The 16,947-nt window shown below is 66.5% G+C and overlaps 1 protein-coding gene across 1 annotated transcript; it reads left to right on the forward strand.

Annotated features, from left to right (window-relative positions):
• Positions 1 to 141: 141 nt before the first annotated feature.
• On the forward strand, positions 142 to 15,441 carry EPPK1 (epiplakin 1). Its single transcript, XM_021090394.2, has 2 exons — positions 142 to 192; positions 4,788 to 15,441. The coding sequence occupies exon 2, from the start codon at positions 4,841 to 4,843 to the stop codon at positions 15,242 to 15,244; it is 10,404 nt and encodes a 3,467-aa protein (XP_020946053.2). The 5' UTR covers positions 142 to 192; positions 4,788 to 4,840; the 3' UTR covers positions 15,245 to 15,441.
• Positions 15,442 to 16,947: the final 1,506 nt, after the last annotated feature.

The following is a 16,947-nucleotide window of genomic DNA, read 5'->3' on the forward strand; positions in this document are numbered from 1 at the left end:
GGCCGGCCCGGAGCGGGATTCCAGGGACCCGCCTGCCCCACCGGTTCGCAGCCCCACGTGCCCCCGCCGCCCCCAGACCAGGGCGGGGCCGCCGAGGGGCGGGGCCGGAGGGTTTAAACCGGGAGGCGCCGGGCGCAGGCGGAGGAGCGACCCGGGACCGCCGCCGCAGCGCTGGGGCCACCGTGCGGGCAGGTGGGACACCGAGGGAAACACCTGCGGGCGCGCTCGGCCCGGGGCCTGGGGGGCGGGGGCGGGGGGCGCCACGCGCGGGCGGCGGCCCGGACTTTTGCTTTCCCAGCCCAGGCAGTCCAAGCCCGGCTCCCCGCCCTCCCAGCCCTCGTGGGCGGGGGTCCTGGCGGTCGCCCCCGAGGGTGGGGGCGGGTGGAAAGCCCGAGGTCCCGGCGCGGGAGATGAGGCCCCGCAGCGGCGCCGGGGTCTTTTGCCCGGCAGTTTCCGGGAAGGACTGGTGCGCTGCCCTGGGTGGGGTCGTGCAGGTCTGGTTCGTTCCTGCCCTGCCCGCTGCCGGGGGCGGGGGGCGGGGGCGCGTGGGCTGCTGGAGCGCCAGAGCACCTGCGGCCCAGGCAATGAGGCAGACGAGTTGAGAGGGTTGGGGTCTCCTGGCCGCGCTTCCTCATTGCCCGGAGCCGCCAGCTGTGGCGGGGTGAGGGTGGGGGCCCAGGGACTCCTATGTGGTGCCATCTCTAGGCCTTGGGGGGCAGAGGTGGGACAGGCTCCCTCGGATCAGTGCACCCTCCTGGGCTCCACCTCCTCTATCGGCTCCTCCGGCCAAGCTTCTGTCTGGCCATTGGTCTCTGCCTGGCAGCACCCAGTGCAGCTGGGCGGGGTCTCTCTGATGCTGCCAACGTACGCCAAAGGCCAAGGTCACTCATTCCCTGCATGGGCCTGAGGCCGCCTGGCCATCTGGTTCTGTTCTGATCTGGCTCAAGGGGGCAGCCAGACAACCCCTGCCCACCCCTGGCCCAGGCTGGAGTAGGGGCCGCCCCTCAGGGAACTGACAGATGGTGCCCCTCCCAGGGGAGTTGCCCTCCCACCCTTGTCACTGGGGTGGCAGGAGGGGCTCCTCTTTTCCATTTTAGGTCCTGGGAAGTCCCTGCGGCCTCTCCCCCGCAGCTGAGAGGCCATAGCCCCTTGGCCACAGCCCATGCCCTGTTCTGCTGGTGGCCTCCTCTCAGGGATTCTCTCTCTTCTGGCTTCTGTGAGGTTGGGCTGCCGGGCCTCCTGCCCTTGAAGCCACCTTGCCTGCCCTCTCCAGGCCCTGGATGCACAGCCCTCGGGAGCCCCAGTCTGTCTCCTGAGCTCCAGGCACCAGCCCAGCTGCTTCCCTGGGAACACAGCATGGGGGACTCAGGGCTGCTGTGTTCCCTGGGGTCCCCACTCCGACTCAAGGCATCCACTCCCAGGACCCGCCTCCTGTCCTGCAGGCACAGGGCCTCTCCCAGCCCCTTTTCTCATGGGCTACAGGGAGCTGGGGCCTCCTGTTCACACGGCCTCTATTGGCCCCGCTGGTTTTCCCATCCAGGTGCGCTACCCGCCTTGCCCCCCCAGCGCCCCAGCACAGCCTGTCTGGGCTCTGGGCTGGCTGCTCACGTCCAGCCAAGGGCCACCCACAGCTTTGCCTACCCGGCTGCTCCTGCGCCCCGTGGCACAGAAGCTCTCCTTCCTTTCCCGGGAGTGAAACGCCTCCCTCCCTGGTCCACTGCCAGAGGTCAGGTGACAGGCTCACTGTTCAGTTACCCTGGCGGGCCTGTCACCTGGGGCTCCTGGTGACCGGGTCCAGGCTCCCTCTGTCTTACAAACCCTCTGAAGGCCGTCTTGGAGCAAAATGCTTTACAAGGAAGCATGCAGGTCACTGTGCAGGCGGGCAGCGGACATGTGTCCAGGTCCGCGCCTGGAAGCTGAGAGCCTGGCGCAGCCTTAGGGAGCGGCCTCGGGAGGGCCCTGTGCACTGGAGGGGAGGAAGCAGGTGGGGCAGGGACAAGCCAGCCCGCCATGCCATCCACCTGCCCCTGGGAGGAGGTCAGGGCAGCCCTGAGTCCCCCATGCTGTGTTCTGAGACCCCTCTCCCAGGCCCCTGAGCTTCTCTTCCTGGGGAAAAGCAGGAGGGGACGGTGAGAGGATGGACCCCAGCCCCTGCCATCTGGGGTCCCCTCCTCCACTCCTCGCCCCCCCACCTCACAGTCTGCTCACCCCAGTGGGAGCAGACCTGCATCGCGGAGGCTCTGCTCGGGCCAGGGCGCTGCACGTGTCCAGGGCGCAGCCCCCTCCTGCTTGTCAGGTCAGCTCCCCTGCTGGGCAGGACCCCCTCTTCTGGCCTCTTGGTCCTGGACACCAGGAGCCAGAGGGCCCTGGTAGCAGTGGTGGCCGTCAGCTCAGTGGGACTAGCTGTGTCTCCTGGCAGAAGCCGGCCCCACTGGGGACCAACACATCCAAACCCTCTGACCCCGTAGCTGGGGGACGAGGAGCCCGTGGTCACCTGCAGTTCTGGAGCAGCGCACCCCCACCTGTGGGCTGGGGCCTCTGCGGAGGCTCTAGCCACCCTTTCGCGGTGCAGCCACCAGGGCCACCCTGCCCTGCAGGGACCAGGGCCTCTGCACTGGCTGCCGCGAGGCTCCAGGTGGCCAACCGGTCATTAGAGCCTTCTGTGATCTCTTCCAAAGCCTGGCTTTTGGCAGCGCACCTCCCCCACCCGGTGTCTTGACCGTCCCATCTTCTCACAGGCCTGGCATTGTGCTCAGAGCACCCGCCCACCCTGCACGGCCTGCTCACCTTGGGGAAGCGAAGCACTGCAGAGCCTCTGGAGCCTCTCCAGAGCCCCGCCTCTGTGTGTGCCAGGTCCTAGAACCAACTCTGAGCAGCCTTTCAGCTGCAGGCACCGCCAGGAGGCTCTGCCCGGCATCGGGCAGGGAAGGAGGGCGCAGAGTGTGCCCCAGGGGCTCAGCGGGCAGCCCGTGGGCTGTGAGCACCCCAGGTCGAGCTGAGCAACCCAGGAGGGGGACCGTGGGCGAGGCGCTTCCTGGAGGGCGGCAGTGGGGGCTGCCTGCTGAGCACCTGCCCTGAGGTGGGGCTGTGTCCTGCGTCCCAGATGGGATCTGGCAGCATCTTGAAGTGTCCACCCCACCAGCCCTGTGCGCCCTCAGCCCTGGTTTTGAGCTGACCTCAGGGAACTCGCTTCCGACTCTGCCCGGCTGCTGTCCCCTGTCCCCATATGCACTTGCTGACCCCCTGCTCTAGAAGCAGGAGGACGGGAGCAGCACAGCAGGTGCCCACGCGAGGCCAAGGGCTGCTGTGCAGGCCATGGCCACAGGCATGAGATGGGCCCGTGCAAAGGAGTGCCTCTCCCGGGGCCCCTCTGGAGAGCCGTCAGGGGCAGGCTCCGCAGGGTGGATGGGGCGCCACGGGATTTGAGCGTCCGTGTGAGACTGCTGGGCTTTTGGTTCTCTCAGATGACCTAGGGAACGGGGCTGGCGAGCGAAAGCTGGTGCCACGGGGAAGGGCCCCCACCTCCCATGGCCCAGAGGTGGGAGGTCAAATTCGCAATGCACCAGGAGTCTGAGGTCCTCTCGGCCGAGGCCAGGGCGGGGGAGGGGGCGTGTGGCGCCCGAGCCTTGTCCTGAGACGCCTGTGGGGTGCGGGGGCTGGTTGGGGGTGAGGACAGGTGTGGCCGGGCTCGGAACAGACTGCAGTGCCGGCCGGGCCCCAGGTGTGGCCCCGACCAGGCTGTGGGTGTGGTTCTGCGGAAACAGGGCGTGGCCTGGCCCTGCGATGGGAAGGAGCCACGGAGGGAGGCCAGGCCCTGAAGTCTGTGCTTCTGGCCTTTGGTGGCCATGCTGGGTCCGCCTCCGCGGGCCGGGCACTTCCTTTACGGACACGGCTCCCAACTCTAGCGTGCGCTCTGCTCAGCCTCACTGTATCCGCTAAGATCCAGGTTCCAGAAAAGCCCACGGTCTTGGGGACTGCAGGTTAGGGCTTGGACACTTCCTTTGAGGAGACACGTCCCCAGCCTAGATGGAGACAGGCCGGAGGTGGAGGGGTTGGTGTGCAGTTGTGTTAAGGGTGCGAGGGTGGGCACCTGTCGCCTCCTCAGAGACTCGGGACGCACCGCCGTCTGCCGAGAGGGGACAGCCATGAGGGGCCCTGGGGCTTTGAGCCAGCTGGCCAGGGACCGGCAGGGCTTGGAGACCCAAGTCTGGCCCTTCCCACAGCTCCTGGCAGGACCAGCACCTGGGCACGGAGTCTTTGGTCTCTGCCAGGCCAGGCTGGCATAGAGGCCATGGCCCAGAGGGCACAGGGCCAAGCTCAGGTGGGAGACCCTGGGAGTCCGTGGGGAGCCAGGAGGGGGGGCAGAGGCCGGAGCAGCAGTGAGTCCAGGCTGGGGAGCGATTGGTGCTGTGTCCAGGAGAACATGGAGCCCACCCGAGGGGTGGCAGGGAGGGCACTCTGGGGAGCCAAGAGAAGGACCAGCAGTGGGGAGATGTGGGTGCTGCGGCCAAGGGTGAGTGGAGGGACCCACAGCCTGGGGGCCCAGGGCCGAGCCCCTGCGCTAGGAACCGGGGGAGGGAGAAAAGGTATGCGGCTGAGACGGGGCCCGAGGAAGACAGGCCTCCCTGGGGTCCGTACACGCACATGGTCCTCTCGGGGCCCACCGGGCAAGGGGAGGGACCCACTGTGGACGCTACAGCCGCGCTGGCAGTGGGGTCCAGGGTCCGGGGGTGACCGCCCTGCCCCCGGCCTCAGGGCCCCTAACAGAGCCTTCCCATCCCCCACAGGGAGCAAACCGTGGATCTTGGCTGAGTGAGTCTTGCGCAGCCGCCCAGGCACCATGAATGGCCACGCCTCTTCTCTTGACGTCCTGGTCACCAATGGCACTGAGCTGGCCGCAGTCCCCAAGTCTGTGAAGGCCACGCTGGGAGCCGACGCCCCCTCTGAGCCCCAGGCCCAGGCGCCTGCATCCGCCCAGGCCAGGGGCATTGCCGGGGTGTACGTGGAGGCCTCCGGCCAGGCCCAGAGCCTCTACGCTGCCATGAAGCAGGGTCTCCTGCCCTTTGGGCTTGGGCTGGCCCTGCTGGAAGCCCAGGCAGCCACTGGGGGCCTGGTGGACCCCGCCCAGGGCCGGCCGCTCCTTGTGTCCGAGGCCCTGCAGCAGGGCCTGGTGGGCCTGGAGCTGAAGGAGAAGCTGCTGGCTGCCGAGCGTGCCGTCACGGGTTACCCCGACCCTTACGGGGGTGAGAGACTGGCCCTCTTCCAGGCCATCGGGAAGGAGGTTGTGGGCAGGGCGCTGGGGTGGAGCTGGCTGGAGGCCCAGCTGGCCACGGGGGGCCTGGTGGACCCCACCCGGGGCGGGCGTGTGGCCCCCGAGCTAGCCTGTCAACAGGGCCTTCTGGACCAGGAGACGTGGCGCGGGCTCACGGAGCTCGGGCCCGGCTCGAGTGCCCCGGGCTTCCTGGACCCCAACACGCTGGAAGAGCTGCCATACCGCGAGCTGCTGGGCAGGTGCGTGCGGGCCCCTGGCTCGGGCCTGGCCCTGTTGCCTCTCAAGACCACTTTCCGCACCCTGAGTGGCGCGGTGAGCTTGGCCGAGCTTCTGGAGGTGGGGATCCTGGACCCGGGGACGGCCCGAGGCCTGCGGGAGGGCGGGCTGGCCGTGCAGGACGTGAGTGCTCGCGCCGAGGTGCAGCGCTACCTGCAGGGCACAGGCGGCATGGCAGGGGTCGTCCTGCTGCCTGCGGGGCACAAGAAGAGCTTCTTCCAGGCCGCCGCTGAGCACCTGCTCCCCGCAGGCGCCACGCTTCCACTCCTGGAGGCTCAGGCTGCCACCTGCACGCTGGTGGACCCAGCCACCGGCCGGCAGCTCTGCGTCGACGAGGCGGTCCGGGCAGGCCTGGTTGGCCCAGAGCTCCACAGGCAGCTCCTGGCGGCAGAGCAGGCAGTGATGGGCTACCCTGACCCTTTCAGTGGCACCCGCATCCCCCTGTTCCAGGCCATGAAAAAGGAGCTGGTGGACAGGCCTCTGGCACTGAGGCTCCTGGATGCCCAGCTGGCCACAGGCGGGCTAGTGTGTCCCACCCGCAGGCTCCGGCTGCCCTTGGAGGCTGCCCTGCGCTTCGGCTGCTTGGACGAAGAGACTCAGCAGCACCTCTCGCAGGCTGCTGGCTTTTCAGACCCTGGCACGCAGGAGAGCCTCAGCTATGGGCAGCTGCTAGCCCGCTGTGTCACTGACCCGGAGACGGGGCTGGCCTTCCTGCCCGTCTCAGCAGGGAGCCTTGGGGAGGAGCCACGGGGGCCTCCGTTCATCGAGCACAGCACCCGGCAGGCCCTGAGGGCTGCCACAGCCACCATCTCTGTGGGCAAGTTCCAGGGCCGGCCGGTGTCACTCTGGGAGCTGCTCTTCTCTGAGGCGGTCCCCGTGGAGCAGAGGATAACACTAACCCAGCAGCACAAGGACGGGGCTCTCTCAGTGGACGAGGTGGCAGCTGCACTGAGGGCCACCCTCGAGCAGGCTGCAGCCTCTGCCAGGCCTACCTTCCCTGGGCTGAGGGTCCCGGTGACTCCAGGAGAGCTGCTGACAGCCGAGATCATTGACCAGGACGTGTTCGAGCAGCTGGAACGAGGACAGGCCACGGCCCAGGACGTGGGCAGCCTGGACTCCGTGCAGAGGTACCTGCAGGGCACCGGCTGCATCGCCGGCGTCCTGCCGCCTGGGTCCCAGGAGCCCCTCGGTATTCGCGAGGCCTGTGGGAAGGGGCTTCTCAGACCCGGCACTGCCCTCATCCTGCTGGAGGCACAGGCGGCCACCGGCTTCATCATCGACCCCAAAGAAAATAGGAGGTACTCGGTGGAGGAGGCACTGAGAGCTGGTGTCATCGGGCCTGAGATGTTCGAGAAGCTGCTGTCGGCCGAGCGCGCCGTCACCGGCTACACGGACCCCTACACCGGGGAGCAGATCTCCCTCTTCCAGGCCATGAAGAAGGACCTCATCGTCCGCGAGCACGGCCTCCGCCTGCTGGAGGCCCAGATCGCCACGGGCGGCGTCATCGACCCCGTGCACAGCCACCGCGTGCCCGTGGACGTGGCCTACCAGCGCGGCTACTTCGACGAGGAGCTGAGCCGCGTGCTGGAGGACCCCAGCGACGACACCAAGGGCTTCTTCGACCCCAACACGCACGAGAACCTCACCTACATGCAGCTGCTGGAGCGCTGCGTGCGCGACCCAGACACGGGGCTCTTCCTGCTGCCGCTCACAAGCTCGCGGCCCCAGCTGGTGGACGGTGCCACCCGGCAGGCCTTCCAGAGTTTGCTGATCTTGGTGAAGTTTGGGCGGTTCCGGGGACAGAAGGTCTCGGCGTGGGACCTCCTCAACTCGGAATACTTCAGCGAGACGGCGCGGCGGCGGCTCTTGCAGCGCTACCGGCTGCGCCAGGTCTCGCTGGAGGAGATCTCGGAGCTGCTGGAGAGAGAGATGGAGAGGTGGGCAGACATCACGCTGCCCGCGCTGCGGGGCCGGGTCACCGCCTACCAGCTCCTGGAGGCCCGCATCATCGACCAGGAGCTCCTGGCCCGGGTGCTGGCAGGGGCCGTCAGCCCCGAGGCCCTGCTCCGCATGGACCAGGTCCGCAGGTACCTGCGCGGCTCGGGCGCGGTGGGCGGCGTGCTGCTGCAGCCCTCCAACCGGCGGCTCAGCCTCTACCAGGCCATGAAGCAGAAGCTGCTGGGGCCGGGTGTGGCCCTGGCTCTGCTGGAGGCCCAGGCGGCCACCGGCGCCATCACTGACGCCTGCAGCCTGGAGGCCGTGTCTGTGGACGAGGCCGTGCGCAGAGAGCTGGTAGGGCCGGAGCTCTGCGGCAGGCTGAGACAGGCCGAGGACGCGGTCACCGGCCTGCAAGACCCCTTCTCTGGGAAGAGAGTGTCCCTGTTCCAGGCCATGAGGAAGGGCCTTGTCCCTGTGGAGCAGGCTGTCCGCCTCCTGGACGCCCAGGTGGCCACAGGAGGGGTCATTGACCCCACGGGCCACCACCACCTCCCCATGCCCGTGGCCATCCAGCGGGGCTGTGTCGACCAGGACATGGAGTTGGCCTTGTCCAGCTGCGAGCCCTTCCCCACGCCGGACGGCCGGGGGCACACCAGCTATGCCCAGCTTCTGGAGCAGTGTGTGAGGGACGAGGCCTCCGGCCTTCATCTCCTGCCGCTGTCGGAAAGCGCTCCCGCAGTCCCCACAGACGAGCAGCTCCAGGAGACCCTGCAGGCCACTCGGGGAGAGGACGGCACATCCGTCTGGGAGCTTCTGGGCTCCTGCCACTTCACTGAGGAGCAGCGGAGGGCCTTCCTGGAGGACTTCAGAGTGGGGAAGTCCACGGCACAGCAGCTGCTGGAAGCTCTGCAGAGGGGGCTGCGGGAGGCAGAGCTCCTGGCGCGGGCCCGCGTCGCACTGCCTGGCCCACGGGGTGAGGTTCCTGCTGTCTGGCTGCTGGATGCTGGCGTCATCACCCAGGAGACCCTGGCAGCACTGGTCCAGGGTGTGTGGTCACCCACAGAGGTCGCCAGGCAGCCTGGGGTGCAGGCCTGCTTGTGGGGCATGGGGTGCGTGGCCGGGGTGCTGCTGCCCTCGGGCGCCAAGGCGAGCATTGCCCAGGCTGTGAGGGATGGCCTCCTGCCTGTGGGCCTGGGGCAGAGGCTGCTGGAGGCCCAGGTGGCGTCTGGCTCTCTCATCGACCCTCTGACCAGCCAGAGGCTCTCAGTGGAAGGTGCCGTCAAGGCCGGCCTAGTGGCCGGGGCCCTGAGTGAGCGGCTCCGGCATGTGGAGAGGGTGGTGGCTGGGTACACGGACCCCTACTCGGGGGGCTCCCTCTCACTGTGGCAGGCTGTGGAGAAGGGGCTGGTGCCCCAGAGCGAGGGCTTCCCCCTCCTGCAGGCACAGCTGGCCACGGGGGGCGCCATGGACCCTGACCACGGGGTTCACCTGCCCCAGGCGGCAGCCTGCAGGCTCGGCCTGCTGGATGAACGGACGAGCACGAAGCTGACCTCAACAGAGGATGACGTGAAGTTCTTCTTTGACCCCAGTGCACGGGACAGAGTGACATACGAGCAGCTCAAGGAGCGCTGTGTCCTGGACGCCGACACTGGCCTGTGGCTGCTGCCAGTCCCTCAGGACGTGGCCCTAGCGGTGGACGAGCACACGGCGGTGGCCCTGAGGGCCATGAAGGTGCCCGTAGGCGCGGGGAGGTTCAGAGGGCTCAGCGTGTCGCTGTGGGACCTGCTGCACTCCGAGTACGTCGGGGCCCAGAGGCGACAGGAGCTGGCGGTGCTCTGCCAGTCTGGAAGGGCCACAGCCCTGCGGCAGGTGGTCCGTGAGGTCACCTCCCTGGTTGAGGCCTCAGAGGCACAGCCTTCGAAGGCCACTTTCAGAGGGCTCCGGAAACAGGTGTCCGCCAGCGACCTGTTCCGGTCCCAGCTGATCGACAAGAAGACGCTGGATGAGCTGAATCAGGGGAAGAAGTCGGTGCGGGAGGTGACAGCCATGGACGGGGTGAGGCGCTTCTTGGAAGGAGGCAATTTCATCGCCGGGGTCCTTGTCCAGAGCACGAAGGAGAAGATGAGCATCTCAGAGGCGCTGAGGAGGCACATCCTGCGGCCCGGCACGGCCCTGGTGCTGCTGGAGGCGCAGGCGGCCACCGGCTTCCTCATCGACCCCGTGGAGAACCGGAAGCTGACTGTGCAGGAGGCGTTTGAGGCGGGGATGTTTGGCAGAGAAACCTACCAGAAGCTGCTGTCGGCCGAGCGCGCCGTCACCGGCTACACGGACCCCTACACCGGGGAGCAGATCTCCCTCTTCCAGGCCATGAAGAAGGACCTCATCGTCCGCGAGCACGGCATCCGCCTGCTGGAGGCCCAGATCGCCACGGGCGGCATCATCGACCCCGTGCGCAGCCACCGCGTGCCCGTGGCCGTGGCCTACCAGCGCGGCTACTTCGACGAGGAGATGAGCCGCGTGCTGGAGGACCCCAGCGACGACACCAAGGGCTTCTTCGACCCCAACACGCACGAGAACCTCACCTACATGCAGCTGCTGGAGCGCTGCGTGCGCGACCCGGACACGGGGCTCTTCCTGCTCCAAGTCGTAAAGAAAGGAGAAACCTATGTGTACATCGACGAAGCCACGAGGCAGGCTCTGCGAAACAGAACCGCCAGGATGCCCGTGGGGAGCTTCGCGGATCAGACCGTCTCTCTGTGGGACCTGCTGTGCTCTCAGTACTTCACGGAGGAGAGGAAGAGGGCGCTTGTCCAGGAGTACAGAGCCCAGAAGCTGAGCCTGGAGGCCCTGCTGGAGAGCATCACCACGACCGTCCAAGACACAGAAGCGAAGAACCAGGTCATCAAGGTGGCGGGCATCGGTGGGGAGGTGACCGCTGCGGAGCTGTTCAACTCGGGAGTCGTCGATAAAGAGACGCTGGACCAGGTGGCCGAGGCGGAGGGCGGGGGGCCAGGCCTCGGCAGCCTGCCGCACGTGCGGGCCTATCTGGAAGGCAGCGGCTGCATTGCAGGGGTGACCACGCCCACGGCCCACGAGGTGATGGGCATTTATGACGCCAGCAGGAAAGGACTGCTCCCGCCAGAGGTGGCGGCTCAGCTCCTGGAAGCGCAGGCAGCCACAGGGTTCATGCTGGACCCCTGCCGCCAGCAGAAGTTCTCTGTGGACGAGGCTGTGGCCGCCGGCCTCGTGGGGGAAGAGCTGCAGGAAAGGCTCCTGAGCGCTGAGACGGCCGCCAAAGGCTACCCCGACCCGGAAACAGGACACACCATCTCGCTGTTCCAGGCCATGAAGAGAAAGCTAGTGAAACGGGACTGGGCGCTGAGGCTGCTCGAGGTGCAGGTGGCCACGGGGGGCCTTGTGGACTCAGAGCACCACCACCGGCTTCCACTGGACGTGGCCTACAGACGGGGCTATCTGCACCCCGACACTTACCCACTCATTGCGGATCAGAAGTGCATGAATAAGAGGTTTGTGGATCCCAGCAGGCGTGAGAAAGTGACCTATCAGGAGCTGCAAGAGAGGAGCCACAGGCAGGAGAGCACAGGCTGGGCCCTGCTCCCCTTACTCAGTAACCAAGAAGACGATGCTGTGATAGACGAGGCAACGAGAAGGGCCCTCGCTGCCGAGCAAGTGGAGGTCACAGTGGGAAGATTCAAGGGCCAGAGGCCAACGGTCTGGGACTTGCTAAACTCGGAATATGTGACCGAAGAGAAGAAGCTTGAGTTAGTAGCAAAATACAAAAGAGATACAAAACACGAATTAGAAAAGGTCGTAAAGGTTATTCTACAAATCATTGAAGAGAATGAGAAGAAGAAACAGCAGCTGTGGTTCAGAGGGATCAGGACACAGGTAACAGCCGCAGACCTCTTCCACGCAGCCGTCATCAGCAGGGAGATGCTGGCGGACCTGGAAGGGGGGCGGGCCTCCGTGGACGAAGTCCAACAGCAAGAACCGGTCCGGCGCTACCTGGAGGGCACCAGCTGCATCGCGGGCGTGCTGGTGCCGGCCAAGGACGAGCCCGGGCGCCAGGAGAAGATGAGCATCTACCAGGCCATGTGGAAGGGCGTCCTGCGGCCCGGCACGGCCCTGGTGCTGCTGGAGGCGCAGGCGGCCACCGGCTTCGTCATCGACCCCGTGCGCAACCAGAAGCTGTCCGTGGAGGAGGCGGTGGCCGCGGGCGTGGTGGGCGGCGAGCTGCGGGAGAAGCTGCTGTCGGCCGAGCGCGCCGTCACCGGCTACACGGACCCCTACACCGGGGAGCAGATCTCCCTCTTCCAGGCCATGAAGAAGGACCTCATCGTCCGCGAGCACGGCATCCGCCTGCTGGAGGCCCAGATCGCCACGGGCGGCGTCATCGACCCCGTGCGCAGCCACCGCGTGCCCGTGGCCGTGGCCTACCAGCGCGGCTACTTCGACGAGGAGATGAGCCGCGTGCTGGAGGACCCCAGCGACGACACCAAGGGCTTCTTCGACCCCAACACGCACGAGAACCTCACCTACATGCAGCTGCTGCGCCGCTGCGTGCGCGACCCGGACACGGGGCTCTTCATGCTGCAGCTGGCCGGCCCGGGCTCCGCCGTGCACCAGCTGGGCGAGGAGCTGCGCGCCGCCCTGCGTGACGCCCGCGTGACGCTGGGCTCGGGCCTCCTCCGGGGCCAGAGCGCCTCCGTCTGGGAGCTCCTCTTCTACCGGGAGGTGTCCGAGAGCCAGCGGCAGGACCTGCTGGGCCGGTACCGGGCGGGCTCGCTGACCGCGCAGGAGGTGGGCGCCGCCCTCGCCTCGCTGCTGGCCCGGGCCGGGGCCGAGGCGGAGGCCGGGGCCGGGGCCGGGGCGGGGGCCCCGCTCCCCGGCGTCCCCGACCCTGGGGCGGCCCTGCGTGCCGCCACCATGGAGGTCCGGGTGGGCCGCCTGCGGGGGCCCGCGGTGCCCGTGTGGGACGTGCTGGCGTCCAGCTACGTGAGCGGCGCCACGCGGGAGCAGCTGCTGGCCCAGTTCGGTTCGGGGGCGCTGGGCTTGCCCGCGCTGACCCGCAGGCTGACCACCATCGTCGAGGAGGCCGAGGAGGCCCGCGGGACCCAGGGCCCGCCGGCGGGCCACGGCCACGGCGACGCGGGCCCCTCTCCGGGCCAGGGCCAGGCCGAGGCCGAGGCCGAGGCCGCCAGGGCCCTGCAGGAGCAGACCCTGCGGGCTGCCACCATGGAGGTGCGGGCCGGGCGGTTCCGCGGGCAGCCGGTCTCCGTGTGGGACGTCCTCTCCTCCTCCTACCTGGGCCAGGCCCGCCGGGACGAGCTCCTGGCCCAGCACGCGGCCGGCGCCCTGGCCCTGCCCGCCCTGGTCGCCACCCTCACCCAGGTCATCGAGGAGACGGAGGAGCGGCTGAGCAAGGTGTCCTTCCGGGGCCTGAGGCGCCAGGTGTCCGCGTCCGAGCTGCACACGTCCGGGATCCTGGGCCCCGAGACCCTGCGTGACCTGGCCCAGGGCACCAGGACCCTGCAGGAGGTGACGGAGATGGACGCGGTGAAGCGCTACCTGGAGGGCACCAGCTGCATCGCGGGCGTGCTGGTGCCGGCCAAGGACGAGCCCGGGCGCCAGGAGAAGATGAGCATCTACCAGGCCATGTGGAAGGGCGTCCTGCGGCCCGGCACGGCCCTGGTGCTGCTGGAGGCGCAGGCGGCCACCGGCTTCGTCATCGACCCCGTGCGCAACCAGAAGCTGTCCGTGGAGGAGGCGGTGGCCGCGGGCGTGGTGGGCGGCGAGCTGCGGGAGAAGCTGCTGTCGGCCGAGCGCGCCGTCACCGGCTACACGGACCCCTACACCGGGGAGCAGATCTCCCTCTTCCAGGCCATGAAGAAGGACCTCATCGTCCGCGAGCACGGCATCCGCCTGCTGGAGGCCCAGATCGCCACGGGCGGCGTCATCGACCCCGTGCGCAGCCACCGCGTGCCCGTGGACGTGGCCTACCAGCGCGGCTACTTCGACGAGGAGATGAGCCGCGTGCTGGAGGACCCCAGCGACGACACCAAGGGCTTCTTCGACCCCAACACGCACGAGAACCTCACCTACATGCAGCTGCTGCGCCGCTGCGTGCGCGACCCGGACACGGGGCTCTTCATGCTGCAGCTGGCCGGCCCGGGCTCCGCCGTGCACCAGCTGGGCGAGGAGCTGCGCGCCGCCCTGCGTGACGCCCGCGTGACGCTGGGCTCGGGCCTCCTCCGGGGCCAGAGCGCCTCCGTCTGGGAGCTCCTCTTCTACCGGGAGGTGTCCGAGAGCCAGCGGCAGGACCTGCTGGGCCGGTACCGGGCGGGCTCGCTGACCGCGCAGGAGGTGGGCGCCGCCCTCGCCTCGCTGCTGGCCCGGGCCGGGGCCGAGGCGGAGGCCGGGGCCGGGGCCGGGGCGGGGGCCCCGCTCCCCGGCGTCCCCGACCCTGGGGCGGCCCTGCGTGCCGCCACCATGGAGGTCCGGGTGGGCCGCCTGCGGGGGCCCGCGGTGCCCGTGTGGGACGTGCTGGCGTCCAGCTACGTGAGCGGCGCCACGCGGGAGCAGCTGCTGGCCCAGTTCGGTTCGGGGGCGCTGGGCTTGCCCGCGCTGACCCGCAGGCTGACCACCATCGTCGAGGAGGCCGAGGAGGCCCGCGGGACCCAGGGCCCGCCGGCGGGCCACGGCCACGGCGACGCGGGCCCCTCTCCGGGCCAGGGCCAGGGCCAGGCCGAGGCCGAGGCCGCCAGGGCCCTGCAGGAGCAGACCCTGCGGGCTGCCACCATGGAGGTGCGGGCCGGGCGGTTCCGCGGGCAGCCGGTCTCCGTGTGGGACGTCCTCTCCTCCTCCTACCTGGGCCAGGCCCGCCGGGACGAGCTCCTGGCCCAGCACGCGGCCGGCGCCCTGGCCCTGCCCGCCCTGGTCGCCACCCTCACCCAGGTCATCGAGGAGACGGAGGAGCGGCTGAGCAAGGTGTCCTTCCGGGGCCTGAGGCGCCAGGTGTCCGCGTCCGAGCTGCACACGTCCGGGATCCTGGGCCCCGAGACCCTGCGTGACCTGGCCCAGGGCACCAGGACCCTGCAGGAGGTGACGGAGATGGACGCGGTGAAGCGCTACCTGGAGGGCACCAGCTGCATCGCGGGCGTGCTGGTGCCGGCCAAGGACGAGCCCGGGCGCCAGGAGAAGATGAGCATCTACCAGGCCATGTGGAAGGGCGTCCTGCGGCCCGGCACGGCCCTGGTGCTGCTGGAGGCGCAGGCGGCCACCGGCTTCGTCATCGACCCCGTGCGCAACCAGAAGCTGTCCGTGGAGGAGGCGGTGGCCGCGGGCGTGGTGGGCGGCGAGCTGCGGGAGAAGCTGCTGTCGGCCGAGCGCGCCGTCACCGGCTACACGGACCCCTACACCGGGGAGCAGATCTCCCTCTTCCAGGCCATGAAGAAGGACCTCATCGTCCGCGAGCACGGCATCCGCCTGCTGGAGGCCCAGATCGCCACGGGCGGCGTCATCGACCCCGTGCGCAGCCACCGCGTGCCCGTGGACGTGGCCTACCAGCGCGGCTACTTCGACGAGGAGATGAGCCGCGTGCTGGAGGACCCCAGCGACGACACCAAGGGCTTCTTCGACCCCAACACGCACGAGAACCTCACCTACATGCAGCTTTTGCAGCGAGCTACTCGTGACCCAGATACAGGCCTTTTGTTTCTTTCTCTGTCTGGAAAGTGATTGGATGTTATTTCTGTTTTTGTGTTCTTGTCTCTGAATATAATTGGAACAATTTGTTAACATTTTCTTATCCTTAATTGCTTTTTTCATTTTATCTCTTTAGTAGTTTTCCTGTTCTTTGCTCTTTACCCCCCCTGCATTTTTTTTCCTTATGACCTTACATTTGCATTATAATAAAGTCGCTCACTTGCACAGTATTTTGTTTCTGTTTAATTTTTTTTTCAAAGTATAATTGATTTAGAATGTTTCATTAATTTCCGTCTTATGAGTCAATGACTCAGGCGTACATGGATGAAGTATCTTTTTTCCTTGTCTCTTTCTTTCGGGCCGTGCCTATGTTATGTGGAAGTTCCCTGACTGGATTACGTTGGCTGCAGCTGCAGGCCCAAGCCACAGCCATGGCAGCCTGGGACCCAAGCCCCTGTGCGGCCTACCCCACAGCTTGTGGAAATGCCGGATCCTTCACTTCGAGCACGGCGAGGGATGGAATCCCCGTCCTCATGGATGCGAATGAGGTTCGTGCCCGCTGAGCCCCGATAGGAACTTCCTCATCATTCTTCTTTCGTATTTGCTTCTGTCACATTCTGTCACAAGTGACTGGTGTAGTTCTCTGTGCTACACAGCAGGACTCCTCTCCATAACGTTTCTGGGTCACACTTGGTGTTATCCCTTTTGCGTTGTCAATTTTTTTCAGATTTATCAGTGACCATTTCTGGAAAATTCTCGCGCACTGGAATGTAGGCCTCTGTGCTTTGGTTCTTTGGCCTGTCGCACTGAAGTGTATGCATCAATATTTTATATTCCTTTTTCAGTTAAACGCATTCCTCTCAAGTATCGATTACGTTCCTGCTTGTTGACTAGATGATTTTTCCATCGGTTTCTGGCCCTGGCAAATGGCTTTTGGCTCTCACGTCGGGGTTTCCCTGCTGTGGTTTTCCATTCTGTGGCTGTGCCCTGCATCGGCACAGGCTCATTCTTTCTTTTGGTGCAGCTTCTCCCGGTTGGTGAGACCACTTGCAGGTACCTCACCTGCTTTATTTTGGGTATGTGGCATTTACCATCTCCCAAGAATTGTTTGTACGTCCACTAAGTTCTGTTCTTTGATTTCAGCTTTTTGAAGTTTTGTCCACAAAACTCGATTTCATTATTGTCTGTATAAGTTATTAAACAAGGAAAATAAGCATGGAATTCCTAGGCTGACATAGAGCCGTATCTAGAATGGTCTCTGCATATGCTGAGGTTAGGTCACTCTCAAACGCTCAGAAGCGCTTAGAACTTCAGTCATTGATTGGAGTGGAACAGGACTTCAGGGCTGTGGTTGAAGTTGGAGAGAAGGCAGCACATGTGTCCCCTTCTTTTCTCTCCAGAAAGAGGAAGTGAGGGTGGGGGAGGGCTCAGCAGGTGTGAGAGGGAGACCACTTTGGGGAAGGTGGGGGGGGGTTACCCAAGGCTCCTAGAGCACATCTCTGGTTGATGAGGCTGCGCGTGCGCGGCGGGGGGGGGGGGGTGTCCTCTCGGAGGGGACAGGGCTCCCTCCTAATGCCTCCGCTCATGCCAACCACCAGAAAGAAGGTAGGAAATCGCCATCCGGAGTGTGGGAAGGTGAGCATGTGGACACAGAAGGCAAGCCCGCAACTGGGGACAGTGGGAGGTCTGTGCTTGCTAATTAAAGTCGACCTGCTTGCATGTTTTTCTCCTCCAGT

The sequence above is a fragment of the Sus scrofa genome, chromosome 4 (genome assembly GCF_054392235.1).
Source record: "Sus scrofa isolate SSC_HxYL_T2T_F1_AM1 chromosome 4, Sscrofa_HxYL_maternal_Yorkshire_Landrace_v2.0, whole genome shotgun sequence".
NCBI lineage: Eukaryota > Metazoa > Chordata > Mammalia > Artiodactyla > Suidae > Sus > Sus scrofa.

Bases quoted from the DNA above. Each gene is read 5' to 3' on its own strand.
- EPPK1 (XM_021090394.2), top strand. From the start codon at position 4,841: ATGAATGGCCACGCCTCTTCTCTTGACGTCCTGGTCACCAATGGCACT.